General features: G+C 39.6%; 1 protein-coding gene across 1 annotated transcript in view; it reads right to left on the minus strand.

Annotated features, from left to right (window-relative positions):
• STARD9 (StAR related lipid transfer domain containing 9) overlaps positions 1-22125 on the minus strand; it is a 93040-nt gene that overhangs the window by 7507 nt on the left and 63408 nt on the right. The window contains exons 22-26 of the mRNA XM_005419529.2: positions 17203-17393; positions 14390-14861; positions 2396-13522; positions 1432-1629; positions 105-288 (exon numbers count right to left, since the gene is read on the minus strand). Of these exons, the coding sequence (XP_005419586.1) occupies positions 105-288; positions 1432-1629; positions 2396-13522; positions 14390-14861; positions 17203-17393 (12172 nt within the window). The remainder of the gene's footprint in view (positions 1-104; positions 289-1431; positions 1630-2395; positions 13523-14389; positions 14862-17202; positions 17394-22125) is intronic.

A 22125-nucleotide genomic window follows, 5' to 3' on the forward strand; every position in this document is an offset into this window, starting at 1 on the left:
CTTTACCAAAGCAACTACTCAATGCTAGAAGACCAAGTAAAAATTACATACAAAGAAAATCCTGAGAACTTCAAGACTATGTATACTATCAATATGATGCTCACCTTCTGTAACTGAGAAAATATTTGTTCCCGTATCCGCCTTTTTTCTTGCTCTGCTCTCTCCCTCAGTTTGTCCCTAGCTCTTGCAATTTCAGTTTTGGTTTCCTCTCGTGCCCTCTGATAGTCTCGGAGCAGCAGTTCGATGTCTGAAGGGTGCTGAATGCTTCTTCTTTTTGGTTCTTGAACTCTGTAAGGATGGACAAGTAAGGGGAAAAACACATAATTACTTGAAATACCATGAGAAAATAATATTTCAATTTAGAACAGGAAAACCTGCCAGAAAAGCAATTAAACCTCACCACATCAGCCTCCAAAAAGCTTTTCTTTGCTCACTAAAGGCAAGTAGACATAAGCCTTGGAAAATTACTCAGATTGCAAGTCCAATTACTACTGGAATTACTACAGTGGTTTCTTAATCAGGTCTCTGTATGATAAAAGGTCATGGGTTTGGCATATCATATACAAGATTATTGTGTTGGGAAAATAACTGTCTCCTGACCACAAAGGAAGCAAAACATTTAAGGAATATCTTGGGAAAGGAGAAACTGGATTTTAAAAGGTGAAGTGTTGCAGAGCTTTTCTGATATTTAAAATGAAACTGAACTCTGTGGCTTTTAAGTTAGTGAAGGAGCATTCTGGCTCCTGCCAGGACAGGGTTAATTTTGCTGGAAGGAGGCATTGCCAGGACACAGAGGTTATTCTGTACCACCTCACAACATTGCTGTGGTAGAGGAAAGGCACTCTTCTAGACAGAAGGGGTTCCTTCCAGCTGAGATGTGGCAGAGGGAGCCATCCCATATTGTTTATTGTCAGGGGGCTTTCAGTTTGAATAATTTCTTTTCTCACATCTTTTGTTATTAATGCTGTTGCTGTTACTGCTCTTTTTCTTATCTCATTGCTGTTTCCAGCAAATTGTTCTTATCTCAACCCATGATCTTTACCTTTCCTACCTCCAGTTGGAGGGGAAAGGGAAGCAGCACTGATTTTAGCAGAAGTACTAAACTGGAGAATACCCTTCCTAAATTACAGCAAGATTGGTCTCTAATCAGTCCAACGAGAATACTTGGCTGTCCCCATCCATCATACACATATAATAAATTAGACACTTGTTACGAACTGAAATAAAACTAGACCCAAGATTTTAATGAATGTTTTCTAAAATCAGGCATGTGTTTTTCCCGAAAGCATTTTCTAGCCCAAAGGTGAATGCACCCACATGAGAAGAATTCTGCCCCTGTAGTCTCGGATGTCAGCCAGAACCATTAATGTGCACCCATTGAGAACACTGCTCATGAGCAGCAAGACTAAAGTGAAGTTTCCAATGCCCCACCTGGTGTTTTCCACCACATCTCTTCTCAGCTGTTGCAGATATTCTCGGCGTCTGCTGGGGAGATCTGGATCCCTCTGACTTACATCCAGAGCCTGGGACAGACTCAAATGCTTCTGGGGACTCAGGCTTCGGCTTCTTTGGTATCTTTGGAGCCTTTGTACCCTTTCTTTCCTCAGAGTTTCAATAGTCCTCATGTGTCTGTTAGGAGAACGTGATTAGAGTGACAAATCACCCTGCAAAGTTACATTTTCTGATTTTTTTAAGCACTTAAATATTAGGTAGATTTTTAATGTAAATTTTTTATAGGAATCTAATACCATCTAATACCTCTATGTCTACATGCTGAGAGATTATGTAGAAATTCTAAAATGCCACTGCTTTTCTGACAGCAGGAAATGTAAGAGAGGGTTGTGATTACTGCTGGTAACAACTGAGAGGAAAATTGTGAATGAAGACTGATGTAGTTGCTTCAAAATTTTTGTTGCAACATTTTCCCAAACTCAGTTCTACAATCACAAGAATCAAGTATTTTGGTTTTTTTAAAATTATTTTATATATTTATGGGGGGTTAAAATTATTTTTGTTTATTCATACAGCAGCATTTATTCACAGAAGCATGAATGGGATATTTCCATAAATAGGATGTATCAATCATTTTTACATTGCAATAAATCAATTAAATATATTCCCACATCACCAGGTACTCATGATAACTCTTGTGGCTGCTAGAAATTTTAAGAGTGAGGTAACACTAGATTTGAATTACACCAAATCACTTTTCCTTGTGTTATTGGAGAAACCTCAACATGTCCTAAATGCATTGCTTAACAGTTTTTAAAATAAGCCTGACAATGTATCTCTTCACATTCAGTGTGACTAAGTGATTTGCTCATTATTAAATGCTATTTAAGCTGCATGAAGTGTATTAAAAATCCTTTAAACAACAGTACATAAAGTAATTTACCTTTCATAAAGTTGTTGCTTCACTGGAATTGCCCCTGGCTCATCTGCAGCCCCTCTCTGAAGGACCCTCAGCAAGGCATCTGTTTCCCCAATGCCATAATTGAGCTTTGCTTCAGTCAGTTCCACTGTGAGGGGATGCTGATGCAGATCCAGGTGAATGCTAGACATGATCTGGGCACGCTCTCTCTGAAGTCTCTTGATCTCTCTGCTCCTGCTGTCACAAGACTGGTAATTCCCTTCCACTTCTGTTGATTGTGTGCTTCCAGGCTTCTTGTCTGCCTGACCCCTTAAATCGGTCACGCTGCCACTCAAGCCAAGGAGCAAAGGAGGAGCGCTGCTCTTTACACCACACCAGTTGCTGAATTTGTTGTGTATGGGTAAGTCACGGAGGCTGTAGCTCCTAGGCCTGCAGGGCTTAGCAAAAGCAGAGTTCTTGCTGAGAGGGATTTCAGTGTCACATTCACTTCCAGTGACAGAATCTGTACTGTCATCTCGGAAAGACGTCTGCACGTCGCTCACATCAGAGAGTGGGGGAGGGCAGCTGTCCTCATTCTTCCAGAAGAAATCATGAAATTGTACAGAAGATGCTTCTACCAGAGGCTCTGAAGCTGTGCCAGCATTTGTCTTACTTGAACAAGTGGCACTAATTTTTTGATTAAAACGTAAGTCAGCATTTGGAGAAGGGTAGTTATGAATCAAAGCAGTATCAGAATTCCCAGAGTACTTTTTGTGCCCGATTCCACCTGAAGGAGCTCTTCCACCCCTTGTAACATACATACAATGAAAGGAATGTGCCACTGAGCCCTGGTCTCTGACATCAGCTGTTACAACTTCACTGTGGCCTGACACCTCCAGCATACTGCTGGAGTGATGCAGCCGCTCTGCACAAATGGTAGTATGGGTGTCAACCTTCAGTCTATGCTGCTGTTCCAAGTCTTTTGAACCATCCTGCTCTAAAAGGTCTTTGCCTGCTTTCTTATCTGAGAAAGTTCCAAATTTCTTTCTTATGCTCTTGTGTTCTCTAGAGATGCTTGATTCACTGTCTGTTTCTGTCTGTGAAAAATTGTCCACGTGCTGTTGCATGCTGAACTGTGGACCTGCCCTCAGCTTTCTCTTGGTGTGAAGGGGACTTGAAGCAACACTGGAATATCCAAGAGGTTCCTTAGTAGGGCAGACAGACTTGTTAAAGGCAGTCTGGCTGCTGGGACTAGCACTAAGAGTAAGAATAGGGGAAGAGGCCCTGTCGACTAGCAGGGTATTTTTGTACCAAAATTTTCTTTCAGCTGGAGTCTCTGTTTCATTGACACTTCTTTTATCCTGAGTGTAAGACGTTGGAGATTGAGAGGTGCTATTAGTAGGGCTGCTAACTACAGTGCATGAAGAACCATCCTGCCCTGAACTTGGCAAAGATGGCGTGAGAGGTGAAACTCTGGTGCTAGCAAAGGCAACATTCTGCTGTGCATTTAGTGATGTTTTTTGAAAATGTAAGATAGGGGTGGAAGTTTTGGGTAAAGAAGGCAGATGCATAAAGGAGTCTTCCAAAATGCTGTCAAGACTGTCATGGAAGTCAGAATTGCCCAGGCTTTTCATCCGTGTTTGTTCTTGTGTTCTTTCTTCAAGAGTGCGTGTTTCCTCTTTCCTTTTGGGAATCTCTTCTACTGTATCTGCACCAATTTCTTTCCAATCAACATTTACTGCCTGAGCTGCCCTCAATTCCTTTCCCATTTTTGCCTCCACTTGTTTTTCTTCATGTTTGCTTTGAGGTTTTTCCAAAATCTCAGTCTGAGTGCCTACATCTGCTGTAGTCTGAGTACAGCTATCTGACCTAACAGCACCTTCAGTTCTTTTTTGGTTGATTTTGGCATTCTGCTCACTGTCTATAATACTCTGTTGGGAAAGGTTTCCCAACAGCTCAGAAGTGTTCTGAAGTAGCTGTGACAGATGCATGGACAGGTTTTGCATGCTTGTCCAAGAAGAAGGTTGATGAAATAAAGCTCTGTTTGTTTCCTCCTTTTTTGCAGAAACATCTGTATAGCTTCTCTGATGTCTTCTCTGCCTTTTATACCTCCCTGTAGTTGCAGTTTGTGTACCTTGCTCACATGTAATCCCTGGAGGTTTATTGGAAGGTTTTTCAGACTCCAAAGGATACAATAGTACAATTTCATCAACCTGCATTGAAGAGTTACCAGGTTGTGTGGAAGGGTTCTCAAGTTCAGCAGTGTTGTTTTTTGAGTTAATCTCCAATGTTTCACTGGATATGTTGCTGTACTGTTTGGTACTGTCACTCGAGTATGTTGATTGAAAGTCTTGTCTGACACTGTCCCATTCTTGAAGACCTTCAATGCTACTCAAAGTGCTTGACAAAACTTTTGCTGTAGCATACGAACTTAGATGAGAACGAAAAGGAGAATTTTGAGAGTTCAATCCATTGTCTACACTGGAACATCTCATCACTTTACGATTTTCCATAGTCAAAGGAATCTGATTGCAAGAGACATCACTTGCACTTCCAAAAGCATGCTGTTTCCAGCCAATCTTGCAGGCTCCATCTTGTTGCCATGGGTGAATGTATGGGTTGATATCACTTGATCTGAAATGCATTGCATCTTTATTATCTTGCAAAAATAAATAATTTTCTGGCTGATATCCAGCTTCTTCTCCTTCCCCTTCACTACACTGAGCTACAGAATTGCTCTTTGAATGGACATTTGCTTCTGCATGCACAGAACTGCGAGCTGTGGGCAGTAAGGATGATGGAGATTGACTAGTACAATCTTTCAAAGAATGGCTACTTTGGTTTCTTGCTGCTAAATTTTGTAAGTTTTTGGAATCACAGTTTGCAAGCTTTTTCATTTGCACCATTTTTGGCTGAAATCTTGGTTTAGATTTAACTTCCAATAAGTTCTTCAATTTCTGCTTTGAAAATCTTTCAATTCCATAAAGATCATCTTCAGTTGGTGACGGAGGCTCTACACTCATGTTCAAATCTTGCAGTGATTTAGATGCAGAATACAACAAAGGATCTGCTTTAGATGAAGCTTCCAAAGTACATTCTGTGTCAGAGAAAACAGCAATAGCTGGAGCTGATACTCTGTGACTTTGTAAATAAGGTCTCAGTTCACTTTGTTTACAGCCCTTTGTACTCTGTGTGGTAGAATATGATCTTTTGCTCCTGAATTGCACCAGTTTAGATTCTTGAAGAGTTAAATCATGGTTTTCTGGCAAAAACTTTATGGAGGTTGTTTCATTATTTTTTACAGAAAAACTGAGTCTTTCTAATTTCAGGGTATTATTCCTCATTGTAGTGTCTCCCATTGTTGAACAAGTGTTTGCCTCAGCATCAGCATCAGCACTATCAATGCTTGAACATGTATTATTTTTGCAAAGTAAAATCTCTTTTCTACCATCTGCATTTGTTCTATCTGGCACCTGTTCTATCTGTTCACCTGCAGGCACATACTGACAGTTATCTTGCCGATCTGCAGGGCTTCTTTCAAAACCCAAGACAGTGTGATATGGTTGCCTGGGATCAGGGCTTCTGTATGTGGGATATGCTTGACTAAATGAATTGCAGGTGTATTCAGGATCCACTTGAACATCTCTTGGATACAGATTTTCCAACACTGTAACTTCTGAGTCTGGTAATTCATTTGGAGAATTTGAGGATACACTAGTTTGCTTTTCAGCAGGTTCTCTACTTAACGTTTTTCTCTGCTCTGTCTTTACTGCAAAATGTTCAGCCTCAATAGTTGAATGCAGTTCTTCGTTACTTCTGTTAAGTGTATTTCTCATTTGTCCCTCTTTAATAAGAATTGCCCTGCTAGTATCCCAAAAAGGTAATGATGGTAGTAAAAGAGAATTATCACTTGGTATTTGCTCTGTGTGTTTGTTGCAAGCTTCTTGTGGTGGAACTTTATCCCAATGATGCTGATCAATTTCTGTATCACTGTCAGGTTTTTTATTATTACTTCTGTATGCAGGTTCCCCATCTACAGCAGAATGTTCATATGAAGTACAGTCTACATCTGAGACTGGAAAATGCCTGTTTTCTTTTGCAAGAGAAAGTAAAATACTTCCTGAAGCACATATTGGCTCATCAAATACCACAGCGTTATCGGACTGTGTGTCTTGTATTTGCAAAACACCAAATGGAGACTGTTTCAATATATTTGAATGTGAAGTATCATAGGTGCTAGTTTCACCGTGACCTATATCTGCAGTTGAAGGAAGTTCTGAAAATGCTGTTAAGGCTGGGTAATTGACTCTTGCTAATGATAGGGGAAAATCTCCTTTTACAGAGCACACATCTGCAGAATTGCAGGACACTTTCTCAGTCAAACAGCTGTCCTGAAATGAGTTCTCAAGCTGATTAAATACTAGAGATGTTGAGTCCCCAAGTAAAGAAGATGTGGCAAAAGCACTGAAGTTCTTGGAGCTTTGAAATGGTGTCTCAGGGGGAGTTTCTACTGCAGAGTGTGATGGCAGAGACTTTGATTCATTACAGCCAGTCTGTCCTTGGCTCTGGAAAGTGAGCAGACCCGATTCTGGTACAGTCACTCTATTAGTGTTACTGCAGTGTTCTGAGAACTCATGAATTTTATCTTTTATGTCACCACAGTTCTGGAAATAACCTTCAACAATTTCCTCCTTTTGCTCTGTTTCCACAACTTTTTCAGGGAGTTTATTACTCTGAGCATATGTGGTCTCTGCAACTGCGGAATTATTTACCTTTTCGTCTTCTTTTTGAGAAACACCAGGAAAAGTTACAGATACATTCAAATCTGTTGATTCACTTTCAAAGTACTTTGTTTCTTCAGAGTGAAGAGTATTATTTTTACCTTTGTCTCCACTGTTGACAATTAAACTATCTGCAGATGATGCTGGACAATTCAGAAGACCAGGAGAACATTCAGAAGTGTCCAAGTTCATATTATAATTTAGAAAGTCTTTACTATAATGTGGATGTTCCTTTGGAGACTTGTTCATGCCTTCTGAAAGGGCTGAAGATTTCTTAGAAACAGCATTGCCTGATTGGTCTACACAGCACTCTTCAGAAGCTTCATGTTCCTGGTTTTCTGTGGGCTCATGCTGATATCCAGCTACCCCAGGAAACTTGGCATTTTCACATTTACTGTTTGCTGTCAGACAGCTTGCACTTAAAAATGTCTTCTCATCATGCAGTGATGAAGCCCACAAGTGAGGTACTTTCTGAGTTGTATTAATATTCTGAAATATTTTTTGGGTGGAGCTTTCTAGTAAAGAGTGGATTTTTCCCATCCCTACATCTTCCATCACTTCTTTCTCTGAGGAAGACAGCAGATTTGAAGTATCCAACATTAGTGAATCAGGCACAATGGTATCCTTTACCTCTTGAGCTGTATCTTCTATGGAATTAAGACAATCTTTTAATAATTCATTAACCATTAAATCCATACTGTGTTCTTCACAAGCATTATTAATCTCCTGTATGATATCTCCAGAAGAATCTAATTTTTCCAAGAAAAATGAGCTTCCTTTGGCCCTTTGCTGAAGTACAACAGCTCCAGACTCAAGGCCACCTGAGCTGTAGGGAGTGAAAGAGCTGTTCTCATTGACAGGTTGTGCAGATAGGGCATAGTCAGGTCCATTTTTAAATACAAACGATTCTTCCTCCTGCCTCTGCTGCATGGTCCTGGTTTGCAGAATAGCTACACTCTTACTTGGTGTTTTAGCTGGAAGATGTTTGTCTTCTCCCATTTTGTTGGCTGCAACAGATGTACCAGCACTGATCTCACTCTCCTTTAATGTTTCATAGTAAGGCAGAACAGCTCCAGTTCCAAGACTGCTGTTAGATGATTTTGTACATCCTCTTAGTGCAGTGGGAACATCTTGAACAAGATGGGAATCATCACTTCCTCCAAGATACAAAGGCTGATTTACAGACTGGCATGGGGAGTCTTGAAGCTCTTGGTTTTTTTCTGTACACTTCTGTGATGCTGGTGGATTTTGTTGCTTGCTAATGACTTCATTATTTCCAGAAAAGCTGGTAGACACCCACTGTCTTTCTCTTAATATTTCATTTAATCTGCTGTCATCATGTGTCATTTGGTAACTGCCTTTGTTTTCAGGGAAGAGTTCATCCAGGTTTTGTAAAAAGATCAGTTCTACCTCCTCTGTGTTTGCTACATATATCTGCTTTTTTCTGTCTGCTTTGGCCTTTTCTACTAGCTTCATCAATTGCACTGTCTCTTCCTCAGCTCTGGAGCCTACTTGATCCAATTCACAAATGTCAAAACTTTTTCTAACAATATCTTCATTCAAGTTTTCTGAAGTGCTCTGGTCAGGAGATCCCACAGAGAAACTCATACACGTATGTCTGTCGAGACTTGTAAATTTTTGTTCAGTTCTGTATTGGTCAATATCAGCACTATCTTCAACTGAATATTCACATGCACCAACTACATTTCCTGTCTCTGTGGCAGAGTCCACTGAATCACCATCCTCACTCATTTCAGTAGGGTCTTGGTATCTTGAATCATTCCCTAACAGTATATTTGATTCTACTTCAGAAGCCATCAGGTACATTTCAGGGATCTTAAATTGATCTAAAATTTCTTTGTCACCTCTGTCACAATACGCTTGACACAGAGCTGGAGACTGATCATTAAAGTAAACATTTTCATCTGTGCATAACTCTTTTTGCCCCATAATAACCAGCTGCTGCTCAGTGTTTGTCATGGTAATTTGTTCTTCAGTCCCAGTCACTTCACATTCATTAACCTTGTCTTCCTGGGACAAACAGTTTGGTACACAATGCTCAGTTATATTGTTAAAATTTATTTGTCCTTCATTTTCAAGTTTTGCTGAAATATTTCCTTGCCTCCTTGGGATTAGTACTGTTTCAGCTACATTGTCTGTTGTTCCATTCATCTGCAAAAGCCCTTTGCAAGTATCAAGGAATCCCGAAGTATTCTGAATAACATCTGTTGTGTGGGAATACACAGATGAAGGAGTGGTTTTGGGAGCAACAGAAAGCTCTGTTGAATAAATACCTATTTCTGTTTTCTCATTTATTTCTTTTTGGCAAAAGCTGCTTGTTTCAGGTTGGCTGCCAGAATGCACAAGTGCTTTTGATTCCTGAGTATGTTCTGCCCCTGTGCCAGCTTCCTGCAGTTCATCGTTGTGCACCTCTTCATGTGTCAGGCACAGATTTGCATTAAATTCACAGTGAACTTCACAAGCTGCGATATCAGTAGATTTCTTTGGGTTCTGAGTTAGACCAATGTTTTTAAAATCCTTTTTACTGTCTTCAGTTACACTTTGGACTTTGGTTGCTGGTCTGTCAGGTAAACTCTCAGTGTGTCTGGATTTAAATTCCAATGCACTTTTTTCTAAGTTGCTTGCATTATTGATTGATTTTGTTATTTTCTCATCCGTGGCTGTCTCTGTATTCTGATAAGGAGCCATGGCTTCTTCTGTATCTTCTGTTTCCATGTCTCTGAAAAATTTGGATTCTTTATTTCTACAGGAACTCTCCTCTTGAGAAATAGCAGCTGATGCATTTGTGTGGCATTCAAATACCCTTCCCAACTCTGAATTTGCATTGTATTCAGCGTGAAAGTCCACTGGACAATCACTTTCAAAAAATGCTTCTTCCTCTCCTCTAGATTCAGGTAAAGATTTGTTCTGTGTTTCTGTTTCCAAGAGAACAGAGGTATCAAATTCTGCACAAATGTCCGTTGTCTTGTGTGTAGTGTTTTTCTGACCTGTTGACTTTGAAGAGCATGTTGGGCAGAGGCAGCCATAATGTACATCACAACAGCTTTTTGTGACACTGACTTCCATAGTAAGATTAGATGTAGCATCACAATCTCCTTTCACTATTGTGACATGCTCCAATAGTTTATCATAATTTTTGGTCTCACATGCACTTTGAAAAAGATTAGCTTTTGTTGAAACTTTGTAAAATAGGCTTGAATTAGATTCTGGGAGAAAATAATTTGTATTCTCACAAATAGCAGCAGGAAAGGACTTGGTGTTTTTCCTATTTACATTCAGTAGGAAATAACTTCCTTCATTTACCACTAGGTTTTCATATTTGGATGAAATTTTTTTCTGAACTACAGCCTGAGAATTCAATACAGTGTGTTCTTTGCTTTCACCGCTTTCTTCTCTTATGTTATCAGTGCATAATGTAGAATTTTCTGAAATTTGCTGGGATAAGCAACTCGCCTGACTGTCTGCTAGAGCACATTCAGGGGAATAATCCTGTGAATCAGGTTTATGTTTGAATTCATAATGATTTAGTAAAGACAAGTCTTCATCTTTTGATATATATTCGTCATGATCTCTGAACGATGGCACCTCTGGCACAATATCTGCCAAACTATCTGTGCTTATTTCCATACAGATTGTCCCTTTCTGAGACATCTCTATTGGTGTTGCAGACTGGTCATAGTTTGCACTGGCATCAACAACTAAAGGGTGACATTGATATGTTATCTTCTGTGAGGAAAAATCTGTCTCTGCTGTTACTTCTGCAGGTATTTGCTCATGATCTGTTTCTTGCATTGTTTCCAGATTACTCTCCCCAGACCTGGGGGGTTCCTCTGTATCAGCTGACTCTGCTCCTTGTCCAGCCAGCATCTGAAGCTTGTAACTGCTCACTAGAGAACAGCTCTTGTTTGTTAAGTCACTGAGGAAGAAACCTTCATCACAACACGTTGGTATTTTTTGTACTGGAAAAGGATGCCCACAGTTTCCAAACTGGATGTGTTTTACTGCAGATGTCTGTGTTGAGGTCATATTATGAGCAAGTCCCATAGAACACTCAGCAGCAGGTTCACTGACAGATGCATTTCCACTGCCTGAATCTGCCACACCTGACTCTGTCATCAAGTTATTGTAGTCATTGTCAAGCTCATCTTTTGAAAAAGTTTGGAATATGCCATCTTGTAAACCTGTATCTACACAGCCATTCCTCTGCTCCACAATTTGCACAGGCAACACGGTGACAGAATTCTCCTCTTTCTTAGATACCAGTGACAAGCAGTCTGCAGTGGCGGTGCTTTCCAAACAGCTGAATGTTTGTTCACATTCGGTAGCAGACCTGCAAGTAGACAATTCACGCAGTTGCTCTTGTTCAGGATGGTGTGACCTTGAATGTTCATAATAATCATGCTCTGCTGAAGTAGGAACAAAAGAGGAACTTGGTCCTACTGACCTAGCAAACGAGGACTTTACATCTGCAGATTCCAAGGAAGAATTTTCATTACAGTTTGTCCATCCCTTTAAAATCTTATTTAATGATCCACTCTCAGAAGTCCTGCTTGCAGTTGTTGTTTCAGGTAAAGGTACTTCCAATGTGTCAGAGGAGAAAACTGAATTTATTTGGATTACATGATGTGGACTGTGAGAAATGCTGTGAATCTGCTTAGAGCCAGAAACAAAAGAAACCTCAGCAGCTGACTGCTTTAGATCATCTTTTTTTAACCAAAATTCTGGTTTGCTCGAAGAGCACAGAAGAGCATCTTGAAATTCCAAGTTTTCATCTGAAGAAGATGCTGTTATTCTGGGGCTGCTGATGTCAACCTTTGAGCCACAGGAAGACCAGGCATCATTAGTAAGCAAAGGATTTCCACTTGCATAATACAATCTTCTTTCAGAAGACCTTTCTTGCTCTACAAAGGAGACTTTTGTTCCCTTCAGCAACTGCTTGCAAGCATTACTGGAAGCAGTCTCTGGCTTGGTGTTCAAATAAAAAGAACTGCTCAGCTTCAGATCATAATTTGTCCCTTCTGTATCTCTGTTGCAGGTCTTGGATTCATGGTTTTCCTCAATCTGTATAGCTGGTAATTTAGGAGTTTGTAACTTCCAGAAAATCTCTGCTGGCATTTCATCAGATGAGTCAGATTTGGATTCTTCTACCAGATCTTCTGCTGGCATCTCTTCTCCATCAGCTAAGCTATCCAGAGAAAAGCTTCTTTCAGCCTTTCCCAGTCTCCTACGAGATGCATATGATGTCACCAAAGATGAAATATGGTTCTCGGTTCTGCTTTTGTAAAGCTTAGCTGGCTCATGATGGGCCTTTAACTTGTGAAATTGGCTTGTGTTTTGCTTTTTGGCTTTATTTTCCTTTTCTATCAGAGAGTCTTGTGACATTTGACTGTCATCACTCTCAGAATCTTCTGGGTTGGCAAGACATTTATTTCTGTCAAAATCTTCCAGTTTCAGTTTCTCTGGGACAGCTTTTGCAGAAGCACAGGAGAGCGAATCTACAGAATAGGAACTGTCAGTATCAGAAATCTCATTTTCATCATCCTCTTGCCAGTTCTCCAGCATATCTGTGGCTGTCTTGGGCACTCCAGCACTTAGCATCTCAGCACTATGCCATTTTTTTTCAAGATAAGAGAGTGGTGTCTGTGAGTTCATCTTAGTGAGATTTCCTACTGATGTTGCTGCCATCAGAAATCCTTTCTCTTCTGCTGATGATTTCTCATGACCTGGCAAGGCTGAATTTGCCTCTCTCCTCCAGTCCTTGAGCATTTGGTTTAGATGCACTGATGGTGGGTTTCCATACACTGTTTTCTTCATTTGTTTAAGAAAGTTTTCTGGAGAAGACCTATGGCCTTTTCCATTGATATCCATTCTAATCTTTTTATTGGATACCTGAGCTTTATTTTGTGCTACATTGCTGCTGGCAGGCTGACTTACATCTCCTAGCACCTTTGATTTTGTCATTCTTCTCCCTGTAATAAAGGTTTTAGGTTCATCTTTCTCCTTAAAAAGATCAGGAGAGGAACCTTTAGAGGTCTGGTTTTGAGATCCAGCTTGCCCTGGACTGTCATCCAACTTTTCCATTTTTTTATAATTTTTATTGATATAAGCCATGATAGCCGAATCATTAGAGTACTTCTGTCCTCCTTTTTTATTTGCAATTGATGATGTTTTTTGTTTTTCAGTTAGCTGCCTCTGGACTGAAAAGGAGATACCCTTTTCATCATTAAGGTCATCACTCCCAGAAATGTCTTTACCACTTTTGTAAAGGTATTCTACTGGTGACAATCTCTCTGTTGTACTACCTTTACAGTATTGATCAATATTTGGTGAGGTAGATAACTTGGAGACAGACTCCCTCTTTGAAAAACAGCTGTGGAAATAAGGAAGAAATAAAGTTCAATCCTTGCTTGAATAATGTAGTCGACATTTTCACCACAGTAATGTCTTGCAAATAAGAATAACAATTCATGAAGCAACAATCTTAATGCCTCTCAAAATTCAATTCTAGCCGGGAATAAAAAAATAAAATTCTGTGACTAATTATAAAATCCCCTTGCTATCTGGAAAGATGCTCTGCACACAAAGAAATAGCTCAATGCTATGAGGTATAGCTTCATATTGAATATAGACTCAAGTAGCTGTAAATGTTAATTAAAAATAAAAGATAGTTCTAAGTCACAGAAATCCACTTAGCAGAGTTTAGCTATTTTCTGCTGTGGAAATACCTAAGGACCATGCTGTGATAGACACTGTAGCATCCCAACATTTTAGTTTTGCATGGAGATGTTTATTCAGCTTGAGGAAGGCTGACCAGTATAAAAGTCCTTTCCATAATCACCCCAAAGATACCAATATTCTGAAGAAGAGTTTAATGATAATCAAGACAAAATTGTGCAGTAATTAGTATTTACCAACAGTCTGAACAAGGCAACAACAAAAGCTAAGCCACTTCTAAAAAGCCTTCTTAAAGAGGTAAAAAGCGCAGAAAGGCTTGAGAGAGAAATGTAAAAAAGTGAGAAAGACCACGTCAGACAGATAGGTAGGGAATATACTGTACAAACCCAAAGGAAAAGGACAAACAGCTCCAGTGTGATGTACAATATAGTGGGCTCAGTGATATTGCAGATTTGGGGATTTTCTTCAATACATTGAAAGGCATTCAGGATAGGTGGCCTGAAAATACCTTGAATTTATGTTAGTTTGGAAAGTGCAGAGGATTTGGTAGATGCCAGCTTACCTGGGTACCTGGGGCAGGTATGAGTCACAGAACAAATGCCTGTGACTTGAACCCAACAATTTCTGTCTCTTTTGCAAGTGGTGGTCCAAAGAGGACTGTACAGCAATAATATCACTTAGGGCTTGGGATTGTTTCACACACTCTTCACTGAGACAGCAGCTAGCTTCCAGCTGCTCCAGGTTTTGCTTGGCTTCCAACAGCTTCTGCTTCTTGACTATCCTTTCCAGCCGGAACTTGACCTTCTTCCGCCTTATGTTTCTTTCGGCTTTTTTTAAGGAGTACCTTTGCAAGAGCTCCAGCTGCACCAGTCTCTTCTTGTTCTGCTGTAGCAGGGAAAGGCAGCTTTCCAGCCCAGTGGTGCTCTGCACCTCAGCCTCTGCACACAGTGTAGGCTCTGTTTGCACTGCAAACTCCCTCTGCTGCTGCTCAAGAGCAACCAGACGTTTATTCTCATTTATAAGCCACTGCTGGTCTGTAAACAAAACAATGATTGAGAGAAAGTAAAAATCATAGGAAAACCATTATTTGTTACTATCTTGTTTCTTAATTTAATCAGCCTTTAGAGGTCATTTGAGAACAGAATTTCTATGCATGTAGAGTAGAGACTCGACAAACTATTTAAAGAAAAATGTACTGTTGCTCTACTTCATTGATAACTAAAAGCCTCTTGGGTTAAGGACTCAGGTAGCAAGTGCAGAATATAAGCTTGTAATCATAAAATTAAAGAATCATTAAATGGCTTGGGCTGGAAGGGACCTTTAAGATCAACCGGTTAAATGTGCACCAAATAAAGCAAATACTGTCATGGCAAAGATGCAGGTGAAGCCAACACAACCTTTAGTTATTATGACAAACAGTTCAAAAAACGCAAGCTCATACCACCAGTCAATGTGTATTTTTCACAGAATTACCACTCTACTCCACAAAAAGAATTAGATTCTCTGCTTCCGTTAATGACCCCTACAGTTCATAAATGACAAATGCGTTCACACACCAAGTGACTAACCTAATTTGATTACAAAATATGGTACCTCTGCTTACACACTAAGTCTTCTCTAAATATTCAGAGCCTGATCTTTGCAGTCAGTGAGGATGCAGTAGAGAACAGAACCAGGCTGATTTCTTTTAAACCCTAGATACTAGAATACTTTTATTCCATGCAAGGGATGGATGTGCTTAGAGGTTTTTCAGAGCACACCAGCTTCAATCTGAGCTATGATGAACTGTAACAAAAGAAGACATTATTGAGATCACTGTGACCAGGTTGTATCTGATGGCTTGAACCTGTTCTATTAATGAAGCAGATCTTTTATGCTGCTATAAAAGTATACATATTCAGCTCTCAAACCAAACAAAAAAATAATCACCATTGCTGAACAAGCAACATAAAAGTTTCAGGCCAGGTTCCTTTACAAGTGGAGCACTCTCAAAGAACCGAAGTTTCCCAAAACACTGCTCTCTTACTAGCAGCAATTTTTTTTGGCTGAGCTTACTTTCAATGTGCAGTCCTTTACTAAATAAGCAATGTTTCATTGCTTATTCAGGGATGTAGGAATTAAGAGATATTTAAGTTTGATGTGATGAATGAGGGCTTCCTGCAGCTCTGCGCAGCTGAGCTGCAAGAGAGGAATTTGGGGCTCTGGAATTTTCCCTAGTGCGAGACCATTAGTGCAGAAACATTGTAGGTATCACTTGCTTGATGAATACTGATCTTCTTAAACACACTTCATTAGTGATCCCCACCACAATGAGTCTCCTGTCCTGCTTATACTGGCAGCTCTGCAAAGAGCACATGCACAGAGGTAGGAATTCTAATGCTATGGTAACTTTGTAGATAAAAGGGAAGCATTTTTGTCATTATGTTAGTTAATTTTTCTTAATAACATTTTTAGTTTTGACATAGAAAGCTTTTTTTCTCAGCTTTGTTTCTGGATGTGTTCTCTTTAGCATGATTAGCAAGCAGAATATTTGGCAGATCAGTTTCCCTGCAAGAGAGCCGCAAGCTTAAGATGCTGATTAATCTCTGCTCAAAAACTTGCCTCTGTCAGGAGCTGACCCACAGAGGGCACAGAAAAGGTGAAGAACTTTGGTGGATTGCCAAGTAAAGAATTGTATTTGGCTGGCAAAAACTACCTGTCTGGCTAAGCTTTGCATGAACACAGTGAAAACAGCAGAACTGGAGGGAGGCAGAGAACAAGTCTACAGAGCCACAAAATAAATATTTTGGGGAAGCTCTCCAGATTTTCTGTACTATCTACATATTCTTCTGCTATATCCCATTAAAACAATTTCCTTTTAATCTCTTCATTGTGGCTGGCAAAATTAAAAGTTAGCTGGCTGCATAAGTTTTGGTCTGAGACCTTGCCAAAAATTCATGGAATTTTTCTTCTTCCAGGCTCAAACAGCAGATTTTGCCAGGTGGGAATGACACCTTTGTATAGGCACCCTTTGCCTATCAAGAAACCTAGATCAAATAGATTAGAAGTCATCAGAACCACAGCTGTAGGGAGGCAGGATTGGAGTCAGGCTGGGAGAGGAGGCTCAGAGTCACAGGGGGGTAGCTGGTGCTGTCCCTCCCAGCAGTGCTAATTAAACAGTGCTGCTGGAGCACTGTGAAGGAGACCCGGCAGCTCTGTTAATTAAAGCTCAGTAACTGTTCTCAAGGGAAAGGCAATTGGAGGAGAAATCCAGTAATTAGCCATAATAAAAGTTCCACTCATTTAAAAAAGCTTCACTAGCACAAAAAATGTTGAAAGGATGAAAGTATGCAGTAATGGAAGGGAGTTGAAGCAGGGGAACAGGCAGGTACTCACTTTCTTGGATTTGCTGGTTGATGAGTGCTTGGTCATTTTCTAGTTCCCGCTCTGCTTTGATCTGTCCTCTCAGAATCTGCTGCTTTAAATCCTCAACATAGATCTGCTGTCGTTGAATTTGTTTTCTGTGGAAAGCTTCTTGGTCTCTCAGTTTCTGCTTGTACTCTTCATGCACAGCATCTATTTCTCTGCTGTTAGAAATGTTGACAGTGAATTTAAACCAGAAACAAATATTATTTGTAATAAAACCAGTCATCTTACTAAAGAAAGACAACGTTCAAGATGTTGTTTAGTTCAATAAGGGTGCATTATGACAAAAACTCATAGTTGTGCATATGCATGTCACAGCAGGCTGCAACCCTGTAAGTGTCATAAATGCCAGAAAACATGAAGAAAACATGAAAGCTCTAGTAGTGAAGCAGGTAATTCCATTGCCAGAAAGATAACAGCAAAAAGAATTTTTAAAAGTATTGTCATTTTTTATTCTGCTGTATTCTTCCATAGATGAAACTGGGGAGGGGGTTGTTTTCAAATTATAAAATTTTATTACCACTATATAAGATACTTGTCATCTAAGTACTACAAAGTGCCTTTACAGAAATGGCCAACATTCTTTGTTTTCAGACCAAAAACTCCAACCTAGAAATATTTACAGGCATTGTCAAGATTACACCAACAGTCTCTGGCAGTGCCAACAAAAGACCTTGATCACCCAAATCTTTGTTGGATGCAAGAACTATATCAGGTTACTGCTTCTATATTTGGAGCAGAATTGGGATCAGAAAAGGAATAGCCTGTGAAAAACTGCTTTATAATCTTCTCTAAGATGTCCGGATTCTGACTGTGTGCCAAAATTTTACACACGCAGAACAACAATCAAAAGTATCTCAGAAGTATCAGAACAACAACAGAACAACAACAGAACAACAATCAGAAGTGTCTCTTCTTACCATAAGGCATTATAATACTCAAGATACCTTAGCCCTCTGAAAGGAATATATATTCTGCTTCTCCACATGCTACCATCAAGAAATTATTGACATTCAAGTTAGATTATATCTAAAGGTGGTATATCATCTTTGCCTGCTAAACACTGCATTAGTATATATAACCTCAGAAAATCAAACCTTTGAGTCTTGAAAAAAATGTTTTAATTACATTTTAATAAGAAATTAAATAATGTATTCATTATATTTCTAAAGCAATAAAAGACAACAAAATTCTAAAGAGTCTCTAAAGGTTAAAAAAACTCAAAAAATATAATTTCAAAGGAAATCTTTGGAAATATCCTGTAGTTTGTAAAACCACTACGAATACAAGGTCATCTGTATGAAAAGAGTGTTTGACCTTTGCTACACAGGAATAATTTAACATCTCAAATTAGAACCATAAGCATGTGTTCAAAGCAGCCATTTCTACAGCAAAAACTTGATTTTGTGTGATAGTTTAGCAGAAAGAACAGACGAAATAATTGTGCAGTGAAAATCTACAAGTCTCCTGGAGTACCTTTACATGGTACACGCACTGCACTTCATAAGAAGTAGGAGGAAGGTCTCAGTACTTTAAAAAAGCTTTAAGATTTTCAATAATTTATAATATTACTATGAATCTTGCTCACACGAGAAGAACAGAATTCTGTTTTAATGTTTATGTAAATGTAATGCTGAGAGTAACTGAGAGAGAATATCTTCTGTTCAGTCATCTGTCATGGTGCAAACAGCACAAACTTTGCTACTGCCATCTGCTAAGTGGTTTGTATCTATTTGTCACCCACACAAACAAATTGTAAGAACATGCAGGTCCAAGATCTCTTTGTCCTTGGCTTGTCTCCAAAGATGCCAGTACCCTGTGATTTGTAATTTTTTTGCTCTCAGATAAACTTTAATTGATCCCCAGGAAATAGAAGTGGGATGCCTCATTTCCCATTCAGCTGAAGTAGGTTTGAATTGACACCTCCCTGCAGCACCAAAACGCTCCTGTGGCGATTACAAACCTCCAGTGTTCAGGTGTTTGTAACACCACCAGCCGCAGGGGGTCAAACTCAGAGGTTAAAGAGAGACTGGTTCACTAAAGAAGAACCACTTTCCAAGCACAGTATTGAATCTGAAGTTTCTTGTTAGGTAAAGCTCCCAAGGTTTCAGTAATAAAAGGTTTCAGTGGTAACTCTCAGGGAGGCTTGCCCTAAGCACAGCTTTGAGATTGCCTTCCATATTTTCTAATGGAGCAGCCATGTAACCTGGAGGTTAAAGTACTGATCTGGGACAAAACACTTCTGATTTTGGAGCAGTTACATGACTTCTGTGCTTTCACATCCTTGGCCTGCACAAGATCCTCAGGATGAGGAGTGCCTCTGGATGCTTATGCACCAAACCTAACAGCCTCTCTGCAGAATCTGGTGATGAGATAGTTTTTACTAACAGACACATGAAAGCTCTGGTTCCTCTGGTGGTAGGAAAGTTGAAAAATGTGAATCTAAATTTGTCACTGGCCTCACATGACCTTGGGCAAGTTGCTTAGTTTGAGACACGTGTGAAAGAAGCAAAGTAGATTCATCCAAGAGAAGTGATAGGGATCCATTAGCATTATCAAACATCAGAAAATCAAATATCAGAAGCGCTGATTTCTACTAATTTATCTTTGTTAGCATCATTCTGCGTGAATCTGAGGAAACTGAGTAAGTCATTGCCAGCAGACTGAAAAGAAGCATGATACTAAAACAGTAGTGAAAGAATTTTTGTTCTGCAACTGTTTACTAAAACTAGATAAATTCCTCTGATAAAATGTCTCTCATTCTTCCTAACCATGACTTTTAGCTCTCAGCCAATCTTCCCATAAAATTGACTTACTAGATTTCAAACTGCTTACAAACTGAAATCCAGAACATTCAAGTAAATGATACAACTCGGAGCTGTGTTTCGATCCAAAGACCTAACAATGCCCTCAGGGGTGGTTAGGTAACATCTGCTTACAGTTGTGAGAGGGTCACAAGCTTTTCCTATACTTCCCAACCTTGCTGAAACCACACCCCACCCCCACATGATAAAGGAACAGAGAATTAGCAATACAAACAATGCACGTGGCAGAGAGCTGTTTGCTCTCAGCAGCACTAGCATATTCCCTCATGTGTGTAGTAATGGCTTTTTGCTGAACCAACATGAAATTGTGAGATCCTTTCCAACAGCCCTGTGTGTTTGCACTGAGAGCAGAACACAAGGCAGGCCAAACTGATGGTATTAATCACAGCTCCCTATTGTGACTACACCCAGAAAGGCAGAGTCCAGAAGAGCAGACATACTCCACTTTAACCCTTGGAAAAACTAACACAGCACAGCAACCACTGCAGCATTCTTTCTGCTTTTGTTCAGGTGATGTAGCTAGTTGGTACAACTCTCCCCCTGTAAGGTTAAAGTCTCTGTAACAAAATACTGTTGTTCCAGGTACATATACAAATTGCAGTTCTGCTGTTATTTCAGTGTCTCTGCTTCATTTCCTAATTTCTAGTAGTACAAAGCAAAAATCAGGCAGAGCAGTAAAGCCAGGTCTGAATACAGAGACTGAACATTAAACAGCTTTTTATGAAGCTGCTTCTTACAGACAGCTTTCTGGAGTGGAACAAAAAGATAATGAAAATCCATGCAGAGCCACTTACATAATACACAAATGCAAGAGGATGTTTTCCCTCTGGCTGTGAAATACTGGCTGTGAGAGCAGAATTACTGGCTAGTTTGGGATACAGATCTCTCTCTCACAGAAACTGCTGAAACCAAGAACATGAAGTCAGAACGCTCCCTTTCTACCTTTGAACATGCTATGTCATGTCAGCACACTTCTGGTTTGTGGAAATAGCATGATAAACTAAACTAAAAAATGACATGACAATGGCCCAGAAAGAAAATAACAGATTCACACACACTTCATAGCTAAATAATCTAATAAGCAATTCAAAGAACAGTCAGTTTGTGTCATATAGGTTTGAATGACTAAACTAAACCAAGTATCAATCCAGTTAACATAGGAATTTAGCTAGATTTTGTAATAAGTAGGAGAGATCACAAATTTTTTATCTAAAACATCTTAAATCATATATACTAAATTTAGACATGAAACACTGGAATGCTATGAGATATAGGAAAAAAGCCCAGCATGCTGTTGCTCATATGCCTGCTTTTCCATACAAGCAATCTGCACTCAGTACAGTTCTAGCAGGAATTAAAATAGCCTCAGGAGAAACATAAGAGAAACAGCTTCATTTCTGTAGGTATCAAGACATACATGAAGTCTTGGTTTCCCAGGACCAGCATACTCTAGCATACAGCATACTAAAAAAAACAATTCTGCAGAGAATTTTGTAAAAGCATGCAGATTTCTGGGTGTATCAAATGCAGCAAGAAGTGTTAACAGCTACCCCCTCCTCCAAGTAAACCACTAAAAGCTGCAAGTAAAATGACAACAAAAAGACACCCAACCATAAGCTAAAGATAATCACAAATTACTGAGAAAACATTAACATGATACCGATTCTGCTGTGTTGCTTTTCCATCTCATTTTTCTCTCCAACGTTTGCACAATGCACGCTAAATGAACCCTCTGTAAATCCACATCTTTTTCCAGCCGGTTTTGTTGTCAGCTCTCTGGGATCCTATTGTGCAATTCTCCTCCCCTCTTCCCCAAACACTTCTGCTGCTGATGCAGAGGCTGGTGGCTGCTACAGCATAATGCAGCTTCCAGTAACTATGGCAGCAATAGCTCTGAATACCTGCTGCAACAAAATCCTAAGGCTCAAATAGAGAAACTACAGTGAAAAATAATTACTTGTGGTAAAAGCTGAAATTCACCAGTTTTCTCAAAGAAAACATCAGTCAAGTTAGCATCCCCATCTTTTCGACTGCCTAGTGTTCAAGTCCTATTTGTCTTTCACAAATT

The sequence above is a fragment of the Geospiza fortis genome, unplaced genomic scaffold (genome assembly GCF_000277835.1).
Source record: "Geospiza fortis unplaced genomic scaffold, GeoFor_1.0 scaffold66, whole genome shotgun sequence".
Taxonomy (NCBI): Eukaryota; Metazoa; Chordata; class Aves; order Passeriformes; family Thraupidae; genus Geospiza; species Geospiza fortis.